Raw genomic sequence first — 14394 nt, forward strand, 5'->3', positions numbered from 1 at the left:
TCTGACCTATTTAAATACTGGACAACATACATAGATAGATACACATGCATACATATATCACACTATACATTTAAATACAGTGTTTTCTTTCTTATTTCTTTGCCTATAAAAGGTTGTGGCCTACTTCCAATCTCTACATGTTTATTTTGTTTCACTTTGGATAAGATTTTTACAAACATGGTGAGTAGCACTACTGAAAACAAACACAAATGAACTTAATCTTGCATGGTACAGAATACTCATATTTATGAATTTTCTTTAGCTATGCTAGACTCCAGTTTTTACCACAGAGAAAGGGGAGGAAATAAATAAGTCTACAGGAAATATTTTATATCATAAAATTCCACACCTTCTTATGAACTTCACTCATGAAGCTACAAGTGCATTCAATTGAATATGCAGCTTCTGAAGTTTGCTTATAAATATTGTAGTTCTCAGTACTCATCTGCTCCAGATAGGCTACAATGGATTCATGAATGCTTGGGTATTCCAAGGAGAAGGACACGTCCAGAGAGAGAAGAAATAAAGCATTCAGCAAACTCTTCTGTAAAACTTTACTCGCCTTTGAAAAATAAAACAACTATCAGAATAACAGTCTGAAAATACAGTAAAATCACCAACTGCGTTTGCAGACACTCAAAAAATACAAACCCTATTGTTGCTACTTAAAAATTAGAGAAAGAAATACATATCAACTGTGAACTTCTGGGTTTTCTCAGAACCAAAAGAGAAACGTACCAGAAGTGGAAAATTGGAATATTACTGGTTGGAAATTACGACAACATTGCCAGGGCATGTAGAGATGCAGTTAGGAAAGCAAAAGCTCAGCTTGAGCCAACGTTGGCCGGAGATGTCAAAAACTTCAAGAAAGGGTTCTTCAGATACATTAACCACAAGAAGAAACAGAGGAATAATATTGGCCCACTATTAAACAGAAGTGAACTAGTCACTAACAATGCTGAAAAGGCAGAGGTCCTTAACACTTGCTTCTCCTCTGTCTTTACCAGTGTTGTTGGGTCCCAGGCCATGGGAACAAAAGTCCAGGTTGATGGAGACACTAACCCACCATCAGTGAAGAAAGAGTTGGTGTGTCAACTATTACAGGAGCTTGAGCCATACAAATCAATGGGCCTGGATGCCATCTGCCCTAAGGTGCTGAGAGAGTTGCTGATATTATTGCAAAGTGGCTCCCCATAATCTTTGAGAAGTTGTGGAGATTGGGAGATGTCCCTGAAGACTGGAGGAAGGTTAATGTAGCCTCCATCTACAAGAAGGGTTCAAAGGAAGACCCAAGTAATTACAGACTCATTAGCTTCACTTCAGTCCCTGGAAAGGTCATGGAGCAAATCCTGCCGGGGACTGTCACAAGTCAATTGAAGCACGTGACTGGGAAAAGCCCAGATGGATTTATGAGGGGCAAATCATGCTTGACAAACTTAATCACCTACACCAAAGTAACCCACTCAGCTGATGCAGGGCAAATGGGGGACATTATCTACTAGGACTTCTCAAAGGCTTTTGATATGGATCCCCCACAGCCTCCTCCTGGAGAAACTGGCTCATTAGCCTTGTCAAGTGGTCTGTGTGGTGGGTGGGGAACTGGCTGACAGACCATATGCAGAGGGCAATAGAAATAGTTTCTCCTCCAACTGGCAACTGGTCACCAGTGGGGTCCCCTAGGGATCGATATTGGGTCCAATGCTGTTTAACATCTTCATAAGTGACATGGAAGTTGGGATCAAGAGCACCCTGATGAAGTTTGCTGATGACACCAAGATGAGTAGAGAGGCTGACACTCCAGAAGGGAAAGCCACCCTCTAGGATGACCTAGACAGGCTGGAGGAGTGGGCTAGCAGGAACCTTATGAAGTTCAATGGGGAGAAGTGTAAAGTCTTGCACCTCGAAACACATAACCCAGGAGTGTAGTTCAGATTGGGATCCACCTGGCCGGAAAGTAGACCTGCGGAAGGGGACCTGGGAGTGTTGGTGGATAACAGGCTCAACATGAGTGAATAGTGTGTTGCAGTAGCTAAGAAAGCAAAAGGATGCTAGGCTGCATCAACAAGGGCATCACCAGCAGAGATAAAGAAGTCATCATCCTGCTCTACTCAGTGCTTGTCAGACCACACCTGGAGTATTATGTTCAGTTTTAGTTGCCACTCTACAAAAAGGATTCCAGTGAAGGGCCACAAGGATGATCAGAGGACTGGAGGACCTGCCATATGAGGACAGGCTGAGAAAACTGGGTTTATTCAGCCTTGAGAAAAGAAGGCTTGAGGGAGACATTATTACCTTGTTCCAGTACTTAAAGGGTGGCTACCAAGAAGATGGAGGCTCCCTTTTTACAAGGAGTCACATGGAAAAGACAAAGAGTAATGGGGTAATTCCAGTTGGACACAACAGGTACATTTTTCACCATGAGGACAATCAAAGACTGGAAGGGTCTCTCAAGGGATGTGGTAGATTCCTCCACATTGCACAGTTTTAAGTCTCAGCTTGACAGTGTGCTGAGCCCTCTCATAAATTATAGTATCACCTAGAAAGGTTGGACCAGATTATCCTTGAGATCCCTTTCAAAACTGGCATTCTATCATTCTGTGAACTGAGTAACATTTGAAGATTTTAAATTTTTTTTAATACAAAAAGTGAGTATTCAGTAGATGTCAGTCCTAATAGCAGAGCTGCAAACAGTCAGAAAAGTTGTCTATGATCAAGTCACAGCACAAGCAACTACACACATCACTGGCCAGGGTCAATTTTCTGGCTAATGAGTAAGTAGATGGCAGAGAATACAGAGACCACTAATGTTTCTGTATTTAGTAAAAAGCTGTCTACAATTCTGTATAGGAATACCACATACTAAGAACTGGAATTTCTGTTGTTATTGTGGGTTGTTTTTACTGCAAGTGTTCAGTGCTCCTTCAACTAAAATTTCTGACCTCAGATTCAGTAACTTTTTTCCAACTCCTGTCATACACAGAATTGAAATTTTGTATTATGTACATAAGAAAATAAATATTAAAATTATAAAAATTCATTAGATTTGTATGTCTACACTTACTTGCAGGTACAAGAAACTACTTATATTAAAAGACTTAATAGTTGTGACAAAAAGCCTGCAACTGAAAATCACTCTGCTATTTAAATTCAAGAATATCTAAAAAAGAGATACATGGCAATAAAAATTGATAAAAAACAAATGTAAACCCATACAGGTTTAAATATCTTCTAACATTTTCATCCCATAAAAACTTCCAAACATTAGACCTTCCCTACCCAAAATAAATTTAACATGTATCCAATTCAAGACCTCCAATAGAACTTTTAAAGAACACTGGAAAAGCAAAGAATTATTAAAATCAAAATCATTATAATGTATGAAGCCTATGTGTTTATTATGTATGTCTAATCAGATTAAGAGTGATTATCTTAAACATTACATAGTTTTATCTTACTTGGTCTTACTTGCACACATACTATAAACGAGCAGGGGGCAGCATAGCTTTGCAAATCATGCATCATACAAAAAAAAACCCAAAAAACCCACACTGTAGTAGGAAAAAGAACATTTAATTTCAAAACCTCATTTAAAAAAAACAGTATTAAAAATATTTTCACAGACTTGAAATCTACAGACAATCCTGCAGAATGCACAGATAAGTGGAGAATAGACAAAGTTGCCTTCTGTGATCATACATCAGCCCATGCAAATCAGATAAATTTTTTTGTTCAGTGGCTGTTTTCCCAGTATTAATCATTGAAGAAAGTATCACCTTTTGCACTCTTAAAATGCAAAACCAGAAGACAATCACTTAAAATTAATGATGGCATACCTTTTCTACAGGGAGCAGTATTTGCAGCAATCTAACAGTGAAAAGTGAAATACTAACAAATGCCATTCTGTGATGTACCAACATCACCTCAGGCTGCTCTGCACTTATATTGGTTTTGTGATATAATATAGCTTCTCCAAGAAAATCCAAGATCATAAGCAATTTATCTTTCTGAAAACAAAATCAGAAATGCAATCATTAGAAAAAATTTAAACATTATTGCACCTTTACAGTGTTTACACAGCACTCAGCATCATTATCACGAGACCAAATAATTTTAAAACACAGAAATGATACAAAATATATGGCATTTTGTTTGTCATGTGAACAGAACTGTACATTAGTACTAGACCTCACTCTGCCTTCACTTGCAGTTCTGAATACTTTGGCTAATAATTACCCAACACTACTGGTTATTCTCCCATCTTCCTCTTCTTCCCCACACCACTTCCCTCACCCCCCACGGTAATGCCTGCTCACCATACTTTTGAACTTGTGGAGCTTCAAGGATTTTGAAGTACACATTTAATATGGAAAAATTAGGAGCAGATTTGAACTGTAAAAAAGCCTTACATTAAAATTAAATACATAAATATAATAATATTTTTTAAAAATCAACCCACAGTCCAAACCTTGAGAATATCAGACAATTATTATGTCTATTCATTCTGAAAGGAAACAGCAGCACATTTCCCAGATTATGTAAGTCCTACTGAAGAATCACTTTCATTTGGCTAAATCCAGCTCATTGACACAGAAGGAAAATAGTTTCTAGAATTTGGGTACCTGTAAAATCCAGGTTTGTACTTAAGAACACTAGAACAAAGGTAGACTGGTCAGTTGCCAGTTTTGGAATGCCAAATGATGGTTAAGAAGGCTATAGTACATGTGAGATTTAGCTTCTTAATCCCAGAAACTGATGATCACTGTTAAGCAATTTAGCACTATATATTTGACTCAACATAGTTGAAGAAAATTACAAGAAGCAAACTGCCCTTAAGTTCACACCACAGAACTGGACAAAAGTATATTTTTTACTTGAGAGTAAAGAAAAACATGGATAAAACAAATACAATTGCAAACAAATATTTTTGAATGAGATTTCCAAAATATTTCACTAATATATTCCAGTGCAGAGTTTAAAAACTGGACAAAGAAAGAAATATAAGGCAATAAAAGTCATGCAAGAAATGTTTTCAGGTTTCCTAGAAAGAAGACACATGACCTCCTTCCCTTGGAGCCAATACAAAACACAAAGAGGAAACATGTTTTCTGAGCACTGAAGCCTAACCACTCTAAAAACAGTCTACTTGATAAAAGACATTTTGTTTTGTAATAATAAATAATATCAAGGTACGTATAAAAGCTGTTTCCAAAAATTGTCCAGTCATTTTTTGTTTACTCAAACATTAAGAAATATGAAGACTTGGGTCATGCAACCACTAGACAAAAGACTCTATTAAGCTTCTTCCATTAAATGTTCTGCAAGGAATCTTCAGTACTGACTAGATATTTATCAATTATCATAGATTGACAGATCAGCATGCCAAATTCAGAGAAAAAAGTTCTCGTTCACTGTTAGGTCCTAAAATGAAATAAATATTATCATTTGTAAAACCGAGCATAGGGAAGACTACAGTAATATTTTAATTAATAATTACTGCAATACCATTGTCATATTCGGTGGTATTTTCATGAGTTCTAACTTAAGTTGTGCATTTAATACTACACTTAAGCTTTTAGACAAGTTTTAGTCTGCAACTCTGGTATGTTTGTTATGCACATAAGCAATACTGGCTTATGTTTCAGCTTTCAGCTGTCTTCAAAGAAGCAAGTTGCCTATTGTTATTTCATCTGTTATTCACTAGTTATATACATGAAATATCAAGTAAGTCTCTACTGTGATCAAGTATGTATTTCCAGCTCTTTGGTCAAAAACACCTTAACACTTTAAATATCTCCTGGACTAACTAGATTTCTCCTTTCCTTCCAAGCAAAGCAACAGAGTTTAAGATAGCTGAAATCTGTGCAGGGATTTTTATGTCCTGTGTAGGAAATGGATACTATGTATCTTACAGTTTCAGTTTTATAGTTAAACAGTTACCTCCCTAAACAAGTAGCTTGGAGAAGAGAAAGGGAATATTGTCCTTTACATCAAATTATCTCCAACATTTGTAGTTAGTACTTTTCCCTTATAGGCCCTTCCCTGCACAATTTTCAACATTTCACTACAAGACAAAATTCATTATCTATTTTCTCAACGTGAAACTACGTGTAACATCTGGTAAAAGAACTTAAATTTAAAATAAAAATAATGTACCCATGATAGAACTAGTAATAAACTATTTAAGACTTTCAAAAGGGTAGCTCAGCAGAAGATTAGATATGTATATGAATCACTGCTGAAAATGTCAGTGGCTTATAAAAGCAGGCAGTTAAATACAGCTGATCAAAGCCTAAGGAATCTTACCAGTTGCAGTGCAAAAAGGCTATCATCTTCCCAAACATTTTCAGAAATAGCATCACCAATAAGGAACATGTCTTCAACAAGCAAGTCAAGAACTTCCATTGTCACTCTCCTATTGCCTAGGAATACAAATGAGAGGATAAATTTTAATATAGGCAAAATATTATGCTACAATATTCAGAAAACACTGTTTTGAACATAGGATTATTCCAAATTGAAAATTCTTATATTTTAATTTTCATATAAACTCATATTAATCTAATGCTAACTGTCCTCAATGGCCAATAGCCCTGAATCACAGAAAACAGCAACTAGGCAAAATCACAACATAAGGGATTAAACTAATCATATTTTGAAAAAAGATTGCATTTCCTTAAATCCTATAGTACTACATAAAACTTATTACTGCTTTAAACCCAATTATTTGACTTCTTGGAAGTTCAGAATAAAGTCACTTATTTCCCCCACCCAGAGAGCCTTGTTACACATCTTTCTTATATATATATCTATTACCTACTCCTGTAAATCTGCATTTTTGGCGTAGCAGGAGAGGTTTTTTTCCAAGATTATTTTGTTTGAGGTCTTTTGAAAGACAAGGAGATGAATACCCATTTTATCTACTTGTACAATAACAATTTCCCCCCCTTGTTTTAGGCTAGTATCTATTCATTTTCATCTCTCAGTATCTCTTAATAAGAAGGCTAATCTGCTTTGTACAGTGTCATGCTTGAACACCTGACCACAAAGAAACCCAGCCTGAGCTTAAATATCCACAGCCTACCCTCTCAACAGATAAAAACCTCCACTTTATATCTGTAGATAATGAGACAATAGAGAAGAAGCAGTCAAAGTCTAGAAGGTTTCATGAATTACAAGGCAGAATATCTGGAGCCAGACCAAATATATTCAGTTTCATAAAACAGAGGATGATAAAACTATCTAGCATCCTAAGGAACCATAAGGTGAGAATTTCTCTCAAATACTCAATTTACTGCAACTGTTACTTTAGGTTACTTGTTGAAGGTATGTTTCTATTTAAAGTCATGGATGGATTTCACACAATACCATTGAATTTCCAATTTATTTTTGAACTAATGGAAAAAATTTCCAGCCTTCAAAATCTGTTGTATATATAAAAAAAGAGTTCTACATTTATTTATGATTGAACATCAATTTCTTAGTAAAATTTTCAATCCTTTTCACATTTTATACACTGTTGGAGACTTTCTTTTTCCTCAAGTATATCAATAAATATGTTTCTGTGTGTGTGACTATATTCGTAGTGGTGATGACCCGAGGTCATGCAATATGCAGCTTAAAGGATCTGCTGTGAGTAAGCATATGGCAGAGAATGGCACAGGGGCTTTTTGAAAGTTTGCTTTTTCCTGTCTCACAGAAGTGGGTTCTTTCTATTTATTTTAGGTAAAACATTGCCAAATTGAAGAGTATATGCCTGAAAAAAGCACTTTTTCTCTCTTCACAATTATTTTGCAAATTCTTAATAAAATGTTTGTACTTAAGACACTTTAAAGATGGTTTCATAAATTTCTCTATTCTAATGCAAATATGAAATAATGGTGGTTAAATCTGAGTTACAGTTTCAGAATTATTTTTAAGTTAATAACTAAACATAAAATCTGCAACAATGCTTTGCTGTAGCTATTGTGATCTACACATGCAAGTTCATTCCATCCTACTCTTACATGAATTACTCATTTCCCAAAACCCATGTCAATGACTAAGTCCCAACAGTTTGTTATTACTGAATGCACAGTAAGCCAGATATAATGAATGACAGTAAAACAAATCCTTGGCTGTACAGATTTAAATAAATGTCTTTAAGACATTCAGTATTAACATTGAGCTTCAGACAGGTATGATAGATGAAAACTGATCACAAAAAAAACAAAACACAAAACCCAACAAAAACAAAAAAAACAAAACAAACAAAAAAAACCCAAAAAAACCCCTGCAATCCACACTACTGTCAATTTCTGAAATTATTTCACTCACAAGACAGATCAGCACAAAGGAGGAAAAATTCTAATGAATATTGCCACAGGGAACAGAATTTTAGCTTAAATATGTGTTATATTGTAAAATACAAACAAACAAATTCTACAGTAAGCTTACCATTTTTCTTTCACCCAGTAATTTAAACAGAATAGAAAATAAAATCTATATTATACAGCACCTACTATACAAGGAGATGATTATGATAGTAAAAGTGCCTGTTGATTTAATTGAAAAAACAATTCAGAAAACATAACTACATGAGAAACACTGTTAGTTTGTCACTGCCACAGTATCACAGTGAGCTTTCAGATCACAGGATTTCAGATCAACAGAAACAGGTTAAAAATATTAGTTTGTTTACAATCTATGCCTTATTAAAGTACAGTAGAAGAAAGAATATATATGATCTGGAAGAGCACAAAAACCGTAAAATAAGTAAGGGCATGAGAAACACAGACAGATCAACTTCTCAAAATGAAATTATTTTAATAAGATACAACAAGATTAAAAAATTCACTGTAAAACTTCAGATTTGAATTGACACACATCAGAAATGAAAAAGATAGAAAATATCTTTTTTACAGTTTTACATTAAAAATAACAGATGTCAGAAGTCACGAATGTGCTTGTGAAGAATTAATTTTAAATATTACTATACTGAAAGGGGAAAACAAAACTTTTATTCATTTTAGCTTAATTTATTATCAGAAAAAACAGGATTGAATAATCTTCATGTGGACACAGATTAACACTTCTGCCACTATGAAATACACAAGTAAATTAGTATTTTGTGACAGAACAGGAAGTCATGAAAAAGTATAAGCTATCATGAAACAACAGTAAATGCTTCATACATATTTCATGCAATTTTTAGAAACTAAAGCCTCTTCACAGCTCAGGAAATGTTGATGAATATATTTTAAAAACAATTTTTAGTATTCTAGTCATAGACAGATACACATTTACAGCTCCTGTACTTGAAAACCTTACCACGTTTACCAATGGTTGCTTTGAATGACATTGTTTTACAACTAAATTCTACTTTGGACAACCTAGGAGCAAAAAGACTCTCCTTCAAAATAGTTTTGCAATTTAGAGTGAAATTTTAATTAATTGCAATTAGACTATCATTACTTATTTTTCTAAAAACATAATTATAATTTGTTACTGCATACATAAAAATAAAACAAACTTTTTTTCCAGTTTTGTTTATTATTTCTTGAAGAGGAGGAAAACTATGCTCAAAAAGACCAGAACTCATGTTTTGTTAAGTGTCTTTTTTTCATTTTCTTGAATATTTCATTCAGCCACACCATTTTCCACCACATGCCCACTTCTTTCTCGCACTGCTTCCCACCATCAGTAAAAAGCATTTGAGACTTCTGCTTTTATTCCCAGAATCACTGCAGAAAATTCAAGCTTTAAGACCTGAACAAAATCCCTGGAAAAGAACTCTTTTAATTAGATACAGTATATCGTAACTATCTGTACCTTGTTTATTTGAGGTAATATCATAATTTTAACTTCTTAAGAGGTTTATACTAAAGATAAGAAGGATACGTAAGTGAAATACTTACTACAAAACTTTCTCACCTGTTCTTAGAAGAGGAATTGCATTTTCCAAGATGGAAACACAGAACTGGGGAAGGCTAAGCTGCCTCATTTGTAATTCCAAGGTGTCCTCGTTTTCAGTATCTGGCAGGTCAATATGTCCTACAGCAAGTGGTGAATGCAGAGATATTCTGGAGTTTGCATTTGGTTGGGTACTATTTCCACTTAAAACAACAAACAAAACAAACAAGAAACAAAGTTAGCTCTTGCAAAGAGAAAACTCATACATGTATAGATGTTAAAAATAGCATCAAGTATTTTCATGTCCTCCTTCCTTATTACATATCTTTCCTTCCATCCCAAACTTTCTCTGCTATTCACCAGTATTGAGGAAGTGGTGGATTTTGGTTGTTGGGTTGTTTCTTTTTTCAAAGTCAGAAGTGGTAGCACCGCAAGTGAATGCCTAGTGTTTTGGCAGTCATCTTCAAATGCACTTAGTAATATATACTAGAAAAAATATGCGAGGGAAATGGTTCTTTTTCTTCCCCACATAAGTCTAAAGGTAGCTTCTGTGACAGAATCAGCTTGTGACATGTAATGAATACAATATTGCAAGAGAAAAAAGTGTATTTAAAACTTTAGTTTGGATTAACAAAGTCTGTTTCTTGAAGCAAGCCACTCACTAAATCAAATTTCAGCTTGAACTATTCCTGCTACATTAAAACTATCAAGAATCCTTAGAAGGAAAATAAACCGTGGCACACATTTAAGCATCTAGGACTCTGATCCACTGTAAACCAGAAAATATTCCCTTCTCTAAGAAAGCCTTAAATGCAACCAAATATATATTAAAAAATATACATATAATTATTCAATTACATAATTCATATTATTACCTCTCTATATAGTTCATAATTCTATTATTTTCCAACTGCTTTCAAAAAGAATCTAATTCTATTGGCACCATTATAACTAATACAACTCAGAAAACACTTTTAAATTGTTTTTTCTTACCCTAAACAATATTTAGCAAGCTTGAATTGCTTTAAAAACTTGTATCACTTTTATAGTTGCTTTTTTGATTGGTTGCTTTTTTATTATTAAACAAGCTAAAGAAACTGAATTGCGGCATGCCTGTGTTACTTTATACTAACTAAATACAAAGATGTCAAAAGAATTTATAAGTCAATTGATTTGAAGAGGTCAACAGAAGACTACAAGCAAAATAGAAGGGTTTACTGACATGTAGTGGTTTTCTGATTGCACTTACCAGAGGGTAAGGAAGGAGAGGTATCAATCATAAAAACAATTCAGAAGAGGAAAGGTTAAGTTTCTAGGCAGAATTTGAAACAGACAGATTGAAGAGTCCCAAGATTAAGGAATAAGGAAAAAGAAGAGTTACATATAGAATGGCAGTAAAGAAATAATTAAGATTATGATTTCTTGAAAAGTACAAGATTCACTAATAGCAGCTCTTCCATATCAAAACCAGCAGTGTCAGAGCAATACTATAGTAATTTCCCTTCATCGTGTTTTCTATTTATTCAACAAAATATTTTCGTTATGCTGTCTCTGGGCTAAATTTTATCTTTGTAAGAAATGGGATTCATGGGCAGTGAGCAGCTCTACTGCAGCACACAGGACATAAGAAGATAAAAGTGAACTGTCATGAGCAGCTCATAGTACAGCCTTATATATTTAATAAATTACCATTCCCTTTGTAGGTATCTCATCATGGGTTTAGCTGGTGTTTACTGTAACGTAGATTTTGACACTACACTGACAGAGACGCCACCCCTACCTCTTGCACACCATACACCAGCTACTGTTAAACTGGTAACTGTTCAGCTGGGGAAAATGGTCAGGTCCTAAAACGCATAAAGCCTGGAGTCCATTTACAGTGTCATATTAGTTACATAATAAAAAATGAACATATACTTCAGATTAGTAAAAATAACCTTTTAATATGACAACTCTCAAGATGCATTTAAAATTAACTATGTGAGCTAGTCTCATCTGTAATACACAGTCTACTTGAATACCTAGAAATCACTCAATTACTAAGCCATAGAGACTCAAAAGAATTAACAACAAGCACACAGTAAGGATTCACAAGAACTTTTAAATTCCCATATACTAAAAGACTGGTTTTGAACATGAGCTTTAAATCTATTGAGTCAAGATGAGTAACAAAACCACACACAACAATCTCAACATTTTTAAGATACACAGACATTCATAATTTCATATTAGAGTTTAATCTTTGGATTATATACAACTGAAATTTGTTGTCAGATATAACAACAAGTTTTAAATGGCCTTTAGTGGAAATCTCTATACAGCACAGTATATTTTACAATACAGTACACTGTTACCTATGAGATGGCCATTCAACTTACAAGAACGTCTGCGGTTGTCTGCTGGAGAAAGAAAAATCACTGACTTCACAACATCAATTTGAATAAATGCTTTTCTGCATCTTACAAATACACGCTCAAGCAATAACAATTGATAATATAAGATTTCATTAAAAATGTTGATTGGGTACTGAATGTGGCTTGTAAAACTGATCTTATGTATTCCAAACACCACTTAAATTCATAAACATGGGTTGAACTTTCACAGGTCAATGAAACCCTCACATCATCCCAACACACTAACAAGGAGCTGATGATACAATCCTATTTTATTTTTTTTTAATTGAAGTGTAAGTTCTGCTATTTTATTCACCTGGAAGATGCCGCATCCCAATCTTGACCATCTCCTCTAGGACGTTGAACTGTCCGTCCAATCACAGATGGCCGAGGGCTACTACTTCCAGGTGATGGATTCTGAGAACAAGGAGGACCTCTTGCTTCTTGACAGTAAGACATAGATGAATTCTGGGAAGCTGTGCCTTTATGTAACACAAATCACATATTTCCATAGTGGAAATAATTATTCTGAAAGATACTACACAGTGAAGTAACGAAGAAAGCAACTGAGGTAGGATATGGGAAACAGTAAGTAAATACTGGTGAGCAAGGATAAGCTATCATTGGCAGGTGGTAGACACTGGAAACTCAATGCCAAGGCAAGAAACACTAAAAATTAAAGCTGAATAACAAATCTTGAGTTTTAAAAATACAGTGTCTAGCTAAGGCTATTGGATTTGTTGATGTTGTAACTACATTTATTTATTAAGACACCAAGCATTACTAAGAGAACCAAGCTGCCAATTTACAGGAACAGTTGATTAAATTCAGCTGACAAAAAGAAAACAGGAAGATCACTATAACCAAGCTACACTATTAAATCTACAAAAAACTCAGCATTAAGAACATTGTGAAATAGCCCTAGTGACTCTAAAACCCAAAACAATAATTAAAATATATTCAGCCATCAGAACAGTAACAGAAAAGTAACACAGCTCATGAAATTAGAACATAAATTGTTAAAGACTAATAGCTTGAAAACTTTCCTGAAACTCTGCCCACTTTTACTTTACAGATTTAATTTAGTTTTAGTTAAAAATCCCTCTCCTGCTGATATGCAAACAGCTGGATACTAGGAAAAGTCTGATGAACAGAGAATCACAGGAAATTTAAAAAATTAGTACGTATTTTAAAACAATGCAAGTGTTCCAAAAATATTTATTAGCTTGAATAGTATTGAGCACCATCATTAACAAAACTGCTTGTTTTTATTACATTTGTTATAAATGTAATAAAATACACTTGTTATAAAGCTGTGAGTTGGCTTTTTTTTTAATTAATCCTTCTAGACAATATTACCTGTAGCAAAACCATTTTTTTACAAATAGTTAAAAATACCTACCTTGCACTGTGGAAGAAAAACTTGGATCTCTGTGAAAGTTCAGTCTACTTCTCAAGAAAATGCACAACTGTTGCAGGCATGACACAGCCTGTAAAGCTAACCGATGTCCTCCATCTCCTCCAAAAGCCAGGTTTAGCAGAGACAAAAGGCTCTGCAAATGCAAAACCATCAATACTGGTAGTTAAATGCTAATGGACACTTGTGAACAACCATGCCCACGAGAGTTTTGCACAAAATATAGTTCACAAGTTTTTCTAAGTGTTTAAAAATCACAGCAAAGGATGAATAGGCTTAATAACCGTTTTCTTACTGAATGAAGACTATCAATCCTAAGGAAAAAACTGAGTTGAACATTATGTTTCCAGTACTTTGATTTAGGGAATCCATTAGAGAGTATGCATATGACAATGACACAATTTTATCTTATCCAGAAGAAACTAAGTATCACCTCACAACACACTTCATTGCAGAGTAGCAAGATACTTTATTAAACTCAAATAACATCCTAAATAGAACATACAGCTAATGTCCCCTTTTCTATGCACCTAGAGTTTACATAAAGGAAATTTTATTTAGCCGTATTGTTTAGAAACAAATTGTATCATGCACATCAATCCTTACTGGGCACAACTAATATCATAGAAGAAAACCCTTAAACTTCATGTAAAATCTTGCCTGTACAATCTTTGGCCTTTGAAGGAAGATCTCAGC

The 14394-nt window shown here is 34.5% G+C and overlaps 1 protein-coding gene across 1 annotated transcript in view; it reads right to left on the bottom strand.

The window, feature by feature from the left end:
• The window catches only part of RTTN (rotatin), an 84740-nt gene that overhangs the window by 61894 nt on the left and 8452 nt on the right, over nt 1-14394 (bottom strand). The window contains 7 exon segments of the mRNA XM_009995636.1: nt 350-562; nt 3834-4004; nt 6304-6419; nt 9910-10091; nt 12598-12763; nt 13684-13834; nt 14359-14394. The exon segment at nt 14359-14394 is cut by the window's right edge and continues 1 nt beyond it. Of these exon segments, the coding sequence (XP_009993938.1) occupies nt 350-562; nt 3834-4004; nt 6304-6419; nt 9910-10091; nt 12598-12763; nt 13684-13834; nt 14359-14394 (1035 nt within the window).

This window comes from Chaetura pelagica, unplaced genomic scaffold (assembly GCF_000747805.2).
Source record: "Chaetura pelagica isolate M959 unplaced genomic scaffold, ChaPel_1.0 scaffold63, whole genome shotgun sequence".
Classification (NCBI taxonomy): domain Eukaryota; kingdom Metazoa; phylum Chordata; class Aves; order Apodiformes; family Apodidae; genus Chaetura; species Chaetura pelagica.